Source organism: Corvus hawaiiensis, chromosome 8 (assembly GCF_020740725.1).
Source record: "Corvus hawaiiensis isolate bCorHaw1 chromosome 8, bCorHaw1.pri.cur, whole genome shotgun sequence".
NCBI classification, from domain to species: Eukaryota; Metazoa; Chordata; class Aves; order Passeriformes; family Corvidae; genus Corvus; species Corvus hawaiiensis.
The window spans coordinates 444,203-455,953 of NC_063220.1; the positions used below are offsets into that span (position 1 = coordinate 444,203).

The window sequence follows — 11,751 nt, forward strand, 5'->3', positions numbered from 1 at the left end:
GGAGGACGCAGAGGAGTGTGTGTCTGTCCTTGAACAACTGTTTTGAAAAGTTCACTCGGTTTTTCCTCTCTCCCCCCTCTCGGGCTCAATTTAAAGGCACAGAAAGGCACAAAATTAATTTCTGGGCATAGATAGGGGATACACATCATAAAGTCACCCCAAGACAACATTGTAGAAGAGGTCCAAAGGGCTTTTGTAAGATGCAAAACAAAGAGCATGGCTGAGACCTCTGCACTCACAGCTGTCCCAGGGGAACAATGGGGAGCTGGGTAATGGGAAAAAGAGCAGGGCCAAAGAAACTGACCACATGGTGTGTAAAGGGAAAGCACTACAGAAATACACTTCCTGCAGGATCTTTAGCAGATAGATCTTACTGAATAATTCTTAAATATGTGATGAAGCAAAAAAAGATCAGCAGTGACCTAAGCAGGTACACATCATTACCTATTGTAGTGTGTTTGTCTCAGATGTCAGATACACTACTGCCTGAAGAAGGACAGCCTTCATCCCGTTGCCAAGCTCCCCTTTGCCTGGTGATGGAAGACAAGTGAGGATCTCCTGCTTTGTTCCGTGTTACTGCCACTGCTGTTTCAGTGTTTAGATTGCCTTCACAGAACTAAGGCAGAATGCATCAAAATCCAGGGCTGTGCAGAAATATGGGGGATGAATTATTCTGTATGTCCATGGGTGTGAATGTGAGGGGCCACAAGCAGGAACAGATGGTCAAGCAGTCCACTGTGTCGCTGTTGAGGTGGTTACGACACACACAGACAGTGCCTCGGACAAAGGGAAAAAGCCATTTATTAAACAAAGCAGCCTCTTTTATACTCTTTTATATATATTTTTTCATATATATTTCATATATATATTTTTTCAGCCTCTTTTATATATATTTTTTCATATCATTTGTGTTACAGATTCATTGGCTGCAAAACTACTACAGTAGACTTGCTGGCTACTATTAACTATAACACATTATCATTGGCTACCTATGGCATAAGCGTTCAACACATTCAGAAAAATAACAGGTGTGGATATGTTGCTGTTTTTCTCCTATTGTCTGACTTTCATGCTTCTGTTGATACTACATTTTCATGGGTAAAAACTAACTGCTTTTCTTCTCATGGGCTTTTCTCACAAATAGAAGTTAACCATGTCCAAATTAAGGTCTGTGAAGCCTCCAGACCTGCTGTTGGCCTCAACACCACTGGGCATTCCAAGGCCAGAGTGGCTCAGGGACACGCTCCCTGTACCTGTCCCTCCACCCCAGCAGGTAGCTACAGCTCTTCTCCTCACGAGCAGGAGAATCATACAGAAACCAGTCTCTGCAACATACCAGGGGTTCAGAATATGCTTTGTACTGTATTTCTGTGTTACCTTTTCCTGATCCACCAGCATCTCCAGCTGCTGCAAGAATAGTTCTTGACTTCCAAGTCAGCAAGGTACTGCTCAGGGACTAGCTTTTACTACAGGTATGTCAGGTAGTCCATCACTCTTTTTCAATGCAATATAGTTTTTCAAACATTAATTTAACAGAAAGCAGAAAAAAAATTTGATAGAAACAAAATTTCTTTATTCTGTGTAAAATAATGCTATTTTTTTGAAGTAAAACGGAACCATTGATGATTCATTCCATATCACATTTCTATAGCTAAGGCCTGTACAGGGTGGAGCTAGTGTAGCTTCTCTATACCCACTATGGAACAACATTTGTTTCAACTGGCATTGTACTAATGTCTTCTCTAGAAATAATGGTTTTCCATCCTAAAGCATTTAAATACAGTCAGCCATTGCCTTTTGTCCTAGAATGCATTCAATTAAAGATAGATTTTATATAGGATTAAAATTCTGATGTGCCAGTTCTTAGCAACATTTCATACAATGATCCCAATCACTGTGTAAAACAGAAGTCTGCCTTTATTACCTTCATAACCTGGTTTGGCTTTGCATGTGCAACTGACATTCCACTAAAGCTAAGTATATTGCTGCATGTTATTGTGTGAATGAAATATGAGATGGAATACCGCCATGGAAAGCTGGCAAATTCCATTAGTTTTCACTGTTTACACAAGCAGTACTTGTGTTATAGTCCTTGCTTCTGAAAGTAGAGGTGTAATAACAAATTAATAATTTATTCCAGAATCAGTAGCCCAATTAAAAGCAGTGAGGATGTGACTTTAGCAGAAACACGGATTTAAGGACTGGAGAGAGAGAGACACAACTGCTCCTCAGAGGAGAACAACAGTGTGGTGCCACTACCTGCTTCAAGTTGACTGTGGATTGGGAAGAGGAATGCAGTGGAGGAAGGGACTCTCCTTACAGCTGGGAGTTTGACTGCACCTGCAGAGCCAAGAGGCTCTTACATGCACTGAGGAGCCTGCAATCTCAAAAGCTGGTGTCCACAGGAGCAGAATGTCCCCAATGACAACATATTTTTGTATTAGATGATTGTAACAATGAAATACACTGTAGCATTGCAATAATGATCCTATCTCCACTCTACATGGGACAAATTTTGTTTTCTGAAGTTTTCAACAGAGCCAAAGATTGTCTATTTCTGTGTTCAACTCCAGTTTTCGTCTCAGAAATGGTGCTAGGAACTGCCATGGGGGACATCTCGCTGCCTCTTCTGTCCTGGGTTAGCACTGCTCTCTCTGAAGTCAGGTTCATGTTGGACTCCACAGTTCCTATGGCACTGCAACTGAACATTTGAATCAGACACTGCCTGAACTAAAAAGTTGAAAAAACAGGAGATCAGTCAAAACACATAAGAAATTTAAAAACAGTTCTATAAATCAATCTGCATATTAGCTAAAAAGGTCTTTGAAATTCTCTCATGAACCAGTTGAGAATATGAAGAAATAACCCCATAAAATATATTTCCCCATGCCACCATGAAGAACTCTAAACCTAAAAATTAACTATGTTCTGAAAAGACCCAAACTACTGGTACATCCTAATCTAAAAAATAATTTTTCTTTTCTGCTTCTAGCTAATCATATCTAATGGACATAATTGGCCATTTCTCCAGACTCATGCTTTCATATACTAAATTCCCGGCTACTCGAAGATGGGTTTTTGTTGTTTGCATCCACAAACAGGATAAAGAGTGGCACACATCTACCATGCTTTGGGAGATTAGGGTGCTGTCCACAGGATGTGAGATAAGCAATTGCTCTCTCTGCAGGACCGGATAAATAAATTCACCATTTCTTATTCAACAGACACTTAACTATTTTTCTTTATTTAATTTACGTGCTTATACTCTGCTTGATGCCACCACTCTCAGTTGCTGCATTCATTGCAGAAATCTGCTCATGTTTATTATCATGCCTGTTATCACTGTGAGCACACAACACTCTCATTCATCCCCATATCAATTCTTTTTCTCTGCATCCAATCCTCTGCCCTCATTCCAGAGAAGAAAGCTCCCTGTTAAATGGCCATGTGCAATACTTCCTACCCCCTGCACATAAGCCACAAATGCCTCATTTCCCCAAGACAAATTCAAGCTTTGAAAATGTGCACCCCACCTCTAGATAATTTACTGGTGTTGCATTCCTAAACAATTATTGAAATATATTGGAACAGTCTTGAGAACATAATTTTCATACAGGAAACTAACTCATCTTCCCTAAGGGCTGATTTTCCTTTGCAATATCTAAACCTAATAATTATTAACATTTATATTTCAAAAATGCTCAGAGGCTTATGCCATCTTGCACCAGGCAATTTTTTTCGTTCTAAATGCAGGATATTGTAATGCTTGTTAACTAACACATAGGTAGGTAGAAATAATTCATTATAAAGCAAGACAAAATAGCAAAATATGAGTATTGGAGACACTCTGAGGGCATACAGTACCTGTTTGTTCATAAAGACATAAATAATTGGATTGTAAACAGTAGCTGTTTTGGAAAAGAAAGCCGGAATTGCTGCCAGACAAGGATCCAGCTCAATGGAGGGATATGCAGTGACTAGGATAGAAAAGGTAGCGTATGGCATCCAGCAGATTAGAAAGGCAATGATCATAAAAACAACCATTCTAGTCACTTGTCTTTCAGGTTTCCTGGTAGTTCGCAGCCTGCCTTGTGCATCTGACACCTTTTAAGAAAAGAGAAAAGATTCTAGAAAACAAACAGCAAGGTGTCCAACCAGTGACTTTAGTGAGCTGTCTAGTTGCCATGCTAGAAGGAAAGACCTGCTCTTCCCAAGTGTGGCAGCACAGAAGGATGGATGCTGAAGTTACTGCTGAGGGACATGAATTACCATATACCAGCATTAGTAAATTTTCCTTTGCTTAAGTATCTTTGTATTTTTATTGTCAAAGTGAAAAAGAAGGACATCATGGTGAATCATAAGCAGATAATGAGCTGAATTCAAGCACTTTCTATTCCATGTAGCCTTTGCAGACAACTAGGTGTCTGATAGGGGTGTTACAGACAGCACTCAATCAAGGCTGTGCAACCTCCTCACCAAGGGGGAAATTTACACCAGAGGCATCTGTCTGGCTCAGTGGTGCTTTATGGCCTTCCCCAGAAGGGCATTCACAATCTAATGATACCAGAATTAAAGTGGGATTGGGGCATTTAGTAGGAATGCTCTTCCTCTTTTCCTCACTGATCATGCAAGAAGCTTAGACACGTATATTCATACAGAGATTAGGTGATGTCAAACAGCATGTTTCCGGGAAACATCTTTGGTTTCTGATGACTTAGTGAAACAAGGCGCTGTTATGAAATGTTATTTTACATGAGAAATAACTAATAACTGTGTATGGCTCCAGAAAAACCTGATGCCAGGTCTTGCAATGTTACATTCTAATAAAGTAAGATTTTTTTTTTGTCTAACATGGCCTTTTAACTTCCTGCAGTAATGTTAGAACTCTATGGAGACATTTTCTCTAACTTTTGAATTGCACTCAGAGAATTCAATATATTTAGTACTTAAAGAGGTATAGAAGCACCTCCTGGGAAGGGCAATGTCCTCATCTCCGTAGAAAGTTGCAATTCATGTCAGTTTTCACCAAATATAAACATAACAACGACAGTAATAATAATAACAATAACGAATTATTAAAATAACTACAAGTTATTAGGCATTAAGAAAGGCTGTGTTTGGTACTGATAAGATATTCCCTGCAAATATATGAAATTTCTATAGCATTTTTTCATATATGCTGTACCTACACAGAGAGCAGCCCAGCCTCCCTTTCAGCAGAAGTGCAGTCCCCTGGAAAAGGAACAAAATCTCCTTGATTGCACTTTCAGCTTTGTCTCACATCAGCCGGGTCTTTTTTTCAGATACAGCTTTTCCTTTCTCTCTAAATACAGGTAAGGAACAACATACTGGTGCTTTATCTTCCAAACAAAGGAATATTGCCATCATAATTTACCTCTGTTGTAAACTGCTAATTTAATATTTTTCTGAAGATTAATTTCTTTCATCAACTTTGATGTTGCAGTGAAAGCTACAATTGGCATTGTAAAGCTGGGGCCACTGGGACTGAGGGACTGGCAGACTACTAAGACAGAACTATTCCACTCAGGAACAAGCCTACACTGTGACAACCATGGGACAAAATGCATGAAGAGGGATGGTTGGGAACATCGAGACACCAGTTCTGCTGCTTGGATCTTTCTCTGTACACTGTAGTCAGATTTTTGAAAATGAGCTTAGTTGTGAGATATAGCCAAAAATAGCAATTCATTATAGATTTCCGGAATATGTTGCGGGTTCTGGCTTTTCAGAGCTGAAGGCCGAGACTGGCACAAGCTAGATGGTTACAACTCCATCACTTGTGATGTGGCATTTTGAGACCACCCCCTGTTTCCTGGCTGTGGTTTGCCAGGTCACTGAGCTGCGAGGGAAGCGTGAAACACACAGCTTGCTCTGAAGTGTGATTTTTTTAATAATACCCCTATTATTTCTGGATAACAGCCTAGAGACAACGTGCCAGAGTGGTTTCAGGCCCATGGTGGGACACACTACGTGGCACTGATCAGCCTTCCAGAAGACATCCTGACCTAACTCATATGGCCAAATGGACCATTCATGACTCCTGCTGTGACTGACAGTGACATTTTCCATCACTGCCTCCCTTATTCATCATCTCACTTGCTTTGTTTTTCTGTGCAACTGCTGAAGCACCTGATTAACAGATTAGCCACTAGTCTGGCAGCCCCAAGACAGGGCTGGATGCAAATGGTCTCGCTTCCTTCACATCCCCCCTGCTGAGGCAACACCCCTCCCTTCCATGCCAGGCCACCAGACTACCCCATGTGTTTCCCTCCCAGGAGCACATGCCTCCTGGAGGTGGCCCTTTCCCACTCTGCTCTGTGACTGCCAGTCTGCAGGAAGGGACACCTGTCCCTGGCAGGACTGGGAGCCCCACAGTGTGGCTGCTGTGGGCTGTGCCCCACCTCCCACACCAATCTGGCCCCCTGTGGTCTCTCTTCATTCTGTTTCCTCTGCAAGTAGGTTAGGGCAGGGTGAAATAAAATACTAATAGAAGTTCTGGGTATTCAGAATAACAGAACCGTAGTTTTACAAATTATCTTAAGAGAGCCTGACCCTAAATCAGCAATTGTTTTCTTCAAGCATTTCTGTATCCTGTTCTTCAGGTCCCCCCATCCCTGCCACCAGCGAGCGCTGTGCTACCTCACTGTCGTCCACATTGCGCCTGGGAAACCTCTTGTGTTTAATACAGAGATCAACCTCTCTCAGCCGTTTAACCTTTTCTCCCCTGAACGAATCCTGGAGGAAATCAAGAAAAATCCATTCACAGGAATCACAATGTCACCCAAATTTCCCTTCTGTTTTGTTCAGGGGGGGAGACCCCAACATTTTTTTGTTACTTAGAAAAAATTATACTCAGAATAAATACAATAAATTTGACTATCCCAAATACTTCCAAAACATCAATAAATTGAAGAAATTTACTGAATTTATTTCTGAAGCAATGTCAGGGCAGTTTTTCAGTAAATAGAAATGCCAATATTGTCCCAAAATCTTGTCCCCAAATCCTGGACCAAATAGGAATTTTCCTATTCTATTGTCTTCTTTTTCATTTTTTGCAGCTTCTCTTTTGGATCAGGTCAACATGACCATTGAATAAAATTCAAAAGCATTTCTCAAGTCTTTTAAATATTCCTGGACAAATGAATATTTTGTTTACTAAACAGCATTGCATTATTTACAAAGGCTATGTCTTATTTTGAATGTGTTACAAAGTAGTAGCCAGCACTCTTAGAATTTACAACTGCAGTCATTTTAAGCTACATTCTGATTTGCCTGGTTTGAGTCTTATGAAATGTCACTGAATTGAAGTACAATTATGAATAAACCAATACTGTGTCATTCTGTTTATGAGATAGACATTCTTTCATTTACATTATGTTTGACTAATGAGATGTACTGATAAGTGATGCAAACTGCACAATTTAAAAAATCACTTCTAACCATAGCATGAATTTCTGTGTGTAAGGATAATTATATAACAAGGGATGTAACTGAGTGTTTGCTGCCTGCAAATATGATCTGCTTATGTCTGATCTTTATAGAAAATCAAACAGTAATTCCAAACTTTTGCATACATACAAGTTTACTTATGAGTACTTCTTCTTACCTTTTTTAGCTTCCACACCAATTTTCCATAGGATACCAAAATCACCAATAAGGGTACTATAAAACAGGTGGTGAAGAATGCAATAATGTATGTACGGTCAGCATAGGCTCCTGAGTACCTGTATAAAATACAAAATACCTTGTGTATGTATTAATAATATGTGTTTTTACTATTTTCTTGAAATACTAATTCTGCTTTTCAAAGATGTCACTAGTATTTTTGTCAAATGTTTTTGTTCAGTGTGCCCCTTTACAGCTCTAGTCATATCACCAGATGGAGCGCTGGGCCATTTCCCTGCCCAGGGGCTAGGAGAGAATCCTATGACCATAGATACAGTACGAGAGAACAGTGGGGCCAATTAGGTGGGAAGGGACATGTAGTCCAACCTCCTGCTCCAAGTAGAGCCAGCTATGGGTCAGACCAGCTTGCTCAGAGCTTTGTCCAGTCTTCTGAAAAAATCTGTCTCTTTGTCCTATGACTCCAGACAAAAATCACAAGGTATAGGGTGATTATTTTCATTAGAAATGGAGGCTCCACCCTTTAGAAATTTTTGTTTTAAAAACTGCTCTTGGAAAATTTTGATCAATTTTCTTACAACTTTCTTTACATCTGTTTTTTTTTCAGAGATTTACATCATCTTTAAACCTTTTATTTAAATTTCTGGCCCTGAGACATCCTGAGGTGCAAGTTTCGTTTTTTTGCCATACTCTGAGAGAGTGGCCTTACCAGTTAGGCTCACAAGTAGTTCCAATCTTACTGGTCGTGTAACTGCTCCAACCAGTTGTTGGTGGAATGGTCCAAATGAAGGAAAAAGTCCACACAAAGACAATACCTAGAGCTGCCTGCTTCCCCCTCAAGCGCATATTTCTCAGCGGGCGGCAGATCACAATGTAGCGCTCAAAAGCCAACAGAGCAAGAGACCAGAGAGCTACAATGCCTGTAGCAAGAGAACACAGTCAGCATCAAATTTGGGTAGATCACTGAAAAGCAAGCACCATCCCAAATTACAGAATCCCTGAACTGTTTGGTTTGAAAGGCATCTGTGGAGGTCATCGTTCCCCCTCAAGCACTGTCCAGATAGTAGGTTATTCAGGACCAAGTGCAGTTGGGTTTTGAGTATCTTTGGAGACGGAGACTCCACAACCACTCAGGGCAACCAGTTACACTCTTTGACTACCCACAACATCAAACAGCTTTTCTATCAACACAAGTAATGAAAGGATGGCCAATTTATGTGCATTATTCTAATATTAATGAAGAGCATAAGAATTTCACATTTTTCAAGTTTTCCAGTCTACAGTATAAGGGCTACAAAATCAAGCAGCTGATCAGACCAGTTAAGTGATTGTGACAGTCTTTTCATTTGTTTCTACTCTGAAAAGCTGCAAATTATGTAGCATCCAAATTAACTAACTAAAATCTTCAAAACACTATCTTTGCAAAAATTATTTCAGACTGTCATAAAACTCAAACCTGCAGACAGCTACCCACAATATCACATTATCAATTTAGGCACATATTACCTGGTGGGACACCAAAATCTTGAAATAGCCTGATATTTCTCCATAGGACACGACTTACATGCCACAAACTGATGCAGAAGCATTGCTCCTCACCAACATACCCTCTGACTAGCTTAAACAGGCAGAGAGCAGCTGTGGGACTCCTTTTCAGACTGAGGATCAGCACTGTGTGTGATTTAGAACAGGGACAAGCATTACTGGCTGTCTTTATGTAGCTTCAGAAACAGGGACAGGACACAGGAATGAGTGTCTGTCTCAAGTAAGTAGACGTCCCATTTTAAACTAATACCCATTTATTCTGTAGAGATGTATTTACACAGGGTTCTATGTGGTGAGGATTTTTCCTCTTACTACTTCTAATATTTTTTTGTAGTAAATGAACAAAGCCATGAAAAAAAAATCACAAAGAGATGTAATTGTGTGGACTGACTGTTACAGGTGTGTCCCTGCTCCTCAGAACCACTGGAGGGTAGAGAACATGAGATGTTCTGTGCCCTGAGGTTTTCCCCAGTTTATGGGCAGCCATTCACTCTTTTTCTCTCTCTCTTATTTATCCATATATGCACACCTAACTACAAATATTGAAAATAGCTGTGCATAAGGATTTTTTTCCTGAAATTGTTTTAACTTAAGCTCCACAACACTGCTATTCTATTGGCAAGCTTTTCCTCATTCTATGAAACACATTGTATTATCAGTACACATGCAACAGGCCATGTATATGGCAGGGATAGAGAGAGAGGTTTCTCACTCTCCACTATAGCATATATGTAACTGGGGAAAATACCAGTGAATTCAAAGGCATGCGAAGTCAGTGACTTAGGAAACTGCAGTAGAATACAGGGAAGGAGGTTGAAGGAAAAAACATGCAACCACAAACAAAATCAAGCTTACCAAAAAATGTGACAGCAAATCCTTCCAGTACACAAGCCCAGTATCCCATATAAAAATAACCTTTCAGATTTGTTAAAAAGCTGATGGTACCACCAATCAGTGAGACCAGGAAATCAGCCACAGACAAATTGACTATAATATAATTGACAGGTTGTCTCAATTGCTTGAACTTAAAAGTTACCAGGATTACAGCCAGGTTCTCAGCAAGTGACAGGGAGGTCACCACCAACATTACTGCTGCCAGAAGCCTGAATTGCCAGGGCTGGATGGAGTCCAAGGGACGACGGAAGGGATCCAATCTGGCAGGAACAGAGTAACTGGACAAAAGCGACTCATTTTCAAATGCTCTGAATGCATCCATTACTTCACTCAGCAAAAATAATATCATATAATATTGAAGTTTAGTTTCAGATCTGTAAATAATATTCAGGACTAAAAGAGATGTTTGCTGTCTCCAACAAAAGTGTGAGCAGACTCCCCCTCCTTCTGCTTTCCAATAATAACTGAAGAAAATTGTTTCAGTTGGAGGAAAGTTTAGTGCTGCAGACTGAATGCAGGAACAGGGATTAGCAAGAATATCTTTTAGAGCAACTTGTGCCCCTCTCTGCCCATCATCTCCTGCCTCTCTCCCACTGCAGCTGTGCCTTTATCTGTAGTGGAACTCAGCTGTGGAAGCTGCAGGTTTCCTCCTCCTGCAGCAGCCAGCAGTGCTGAAATACCCCAAGCCTCCCACACTTTCAAGATGCAGCTGTTTTTTTTTTTTTGGTCAGTGCAAGGGTTGTGCGATCTCCCCCATGCCCGGTGATGATGGGAGTGCAGCAAGGGGGAGGCTCCCAGCTGAATGTTTTCTTGAAAGACAGCAGCACTGGAGAGATTAATGGGGAAAATGGATGAGACTGCACTACAAAACTCTGCCCGCATCTCAGGCTGGCTTAAGGCTCCAAATTAAGTAAGTTTTCTCTGTTATTCCGTGGAATTTCAGTTTTTATTGAGGCAGTATGAATGTCATTCCTGAAGAAGGCATAATGATTCTAACTGCAGTTTTAGCACTAAAACCTAAAAGAAGCAAAACAATATTTTAAAGATAGCATTTGTAAATACAGTAAAAGAAATACAACTTGACAACAGACACCAGGAAAATTAAGTCATATATTTCTGATAAAAATGACTGAATATATCTAACTCTAATAGTTATCAGTAGTTAGGGTTACTTGTTTCTATCTCCAAAGATAAGTAGCACAGTAATCTCTGCATCCTCACTAGGCATAACACTGTGATAGGTATTGCAGTACTCCTGTTTTACAGGACTGCCAGTAATTATTCCACAAATTAAGAAGGATACCTCAAAAAAATGGAAATCATTCTACTGTGTTGTGAGATAATTCCTGGGACTGTAATCATTAAGCAGATCCTCAGTTTTAACCAGAATCAAAAAACCAAAAGCAATCCAGTTATTGTCTTGGAGAGTTCACACTTTGAATGCACAGCACATACAACACACGAATAAATGAATAAATGAACAGTTAGAGTAGGAATGAGTAACACTGCTGGTCCATACAGTCTCCTGACTTCAGATTTGGTTTGGTTTGTACATGAAATATCTTGTTAACGCAGGCTAAAATCTTTTGGCATGCAGGAATGGAATCAAAAGGGCTTCTGGATACTGGCAGAAAAAGCTATGCACCAGAAAATTTTGAACTGAAAAGA

General features: G+C 40.2%; 1 protein-coding gene across 1 annotated transcript; it reads right to left on the reverse strand.

The window, feature by feature from the left end:
* Positions 1-886: 886 nt before the first annotated feature.
* LOC125329757 (opsin-VA-like) lies at positions 887-11,751 on the reverse strand. Its single transcript, XM_048312100.1, has 5 exons — positions 10,045-11,751; positions 8,354-8,564; positions 7,628-7,745; positions 3,865-4,104; positions 887-2,730 (listed from the first exon to the last, which is right to left on the reverse strand). Exons 1-5 carry the CDS (start codon positions 10,430-10,432, stop codon positions 2,500-2,502), a joined length of 1,188 nt encoding a protein of 395 aa, XP_048168057.1. The 5' UTR covers positions 10,433-11,751; the 3' UTR covers positions 887-2,499.

Coding starts and splice junctions, on each gene's coding strand:
- LOC125329757 (XM_048312100.1), bottom strand. CDS start 10,432: ATGATATTATTTTTGCTGAGTGAAGTAATGGATGCATTCAGAGCATTT. Junction 7,746..8,353: donor ACTACTTGTGAGCCTAACTG/GTAAGGCCACTC, acceptor TATTTTATACAG/GTACTCAGGAGCCTATGCTG. Junction 4,105..7,627: donor TGGTGTGGAAGCTAAAAAAG/GTAAGAAGAAGT, acceptor TTTTCTTAAAAG/GTGTCAGATGCACAAGGCAG.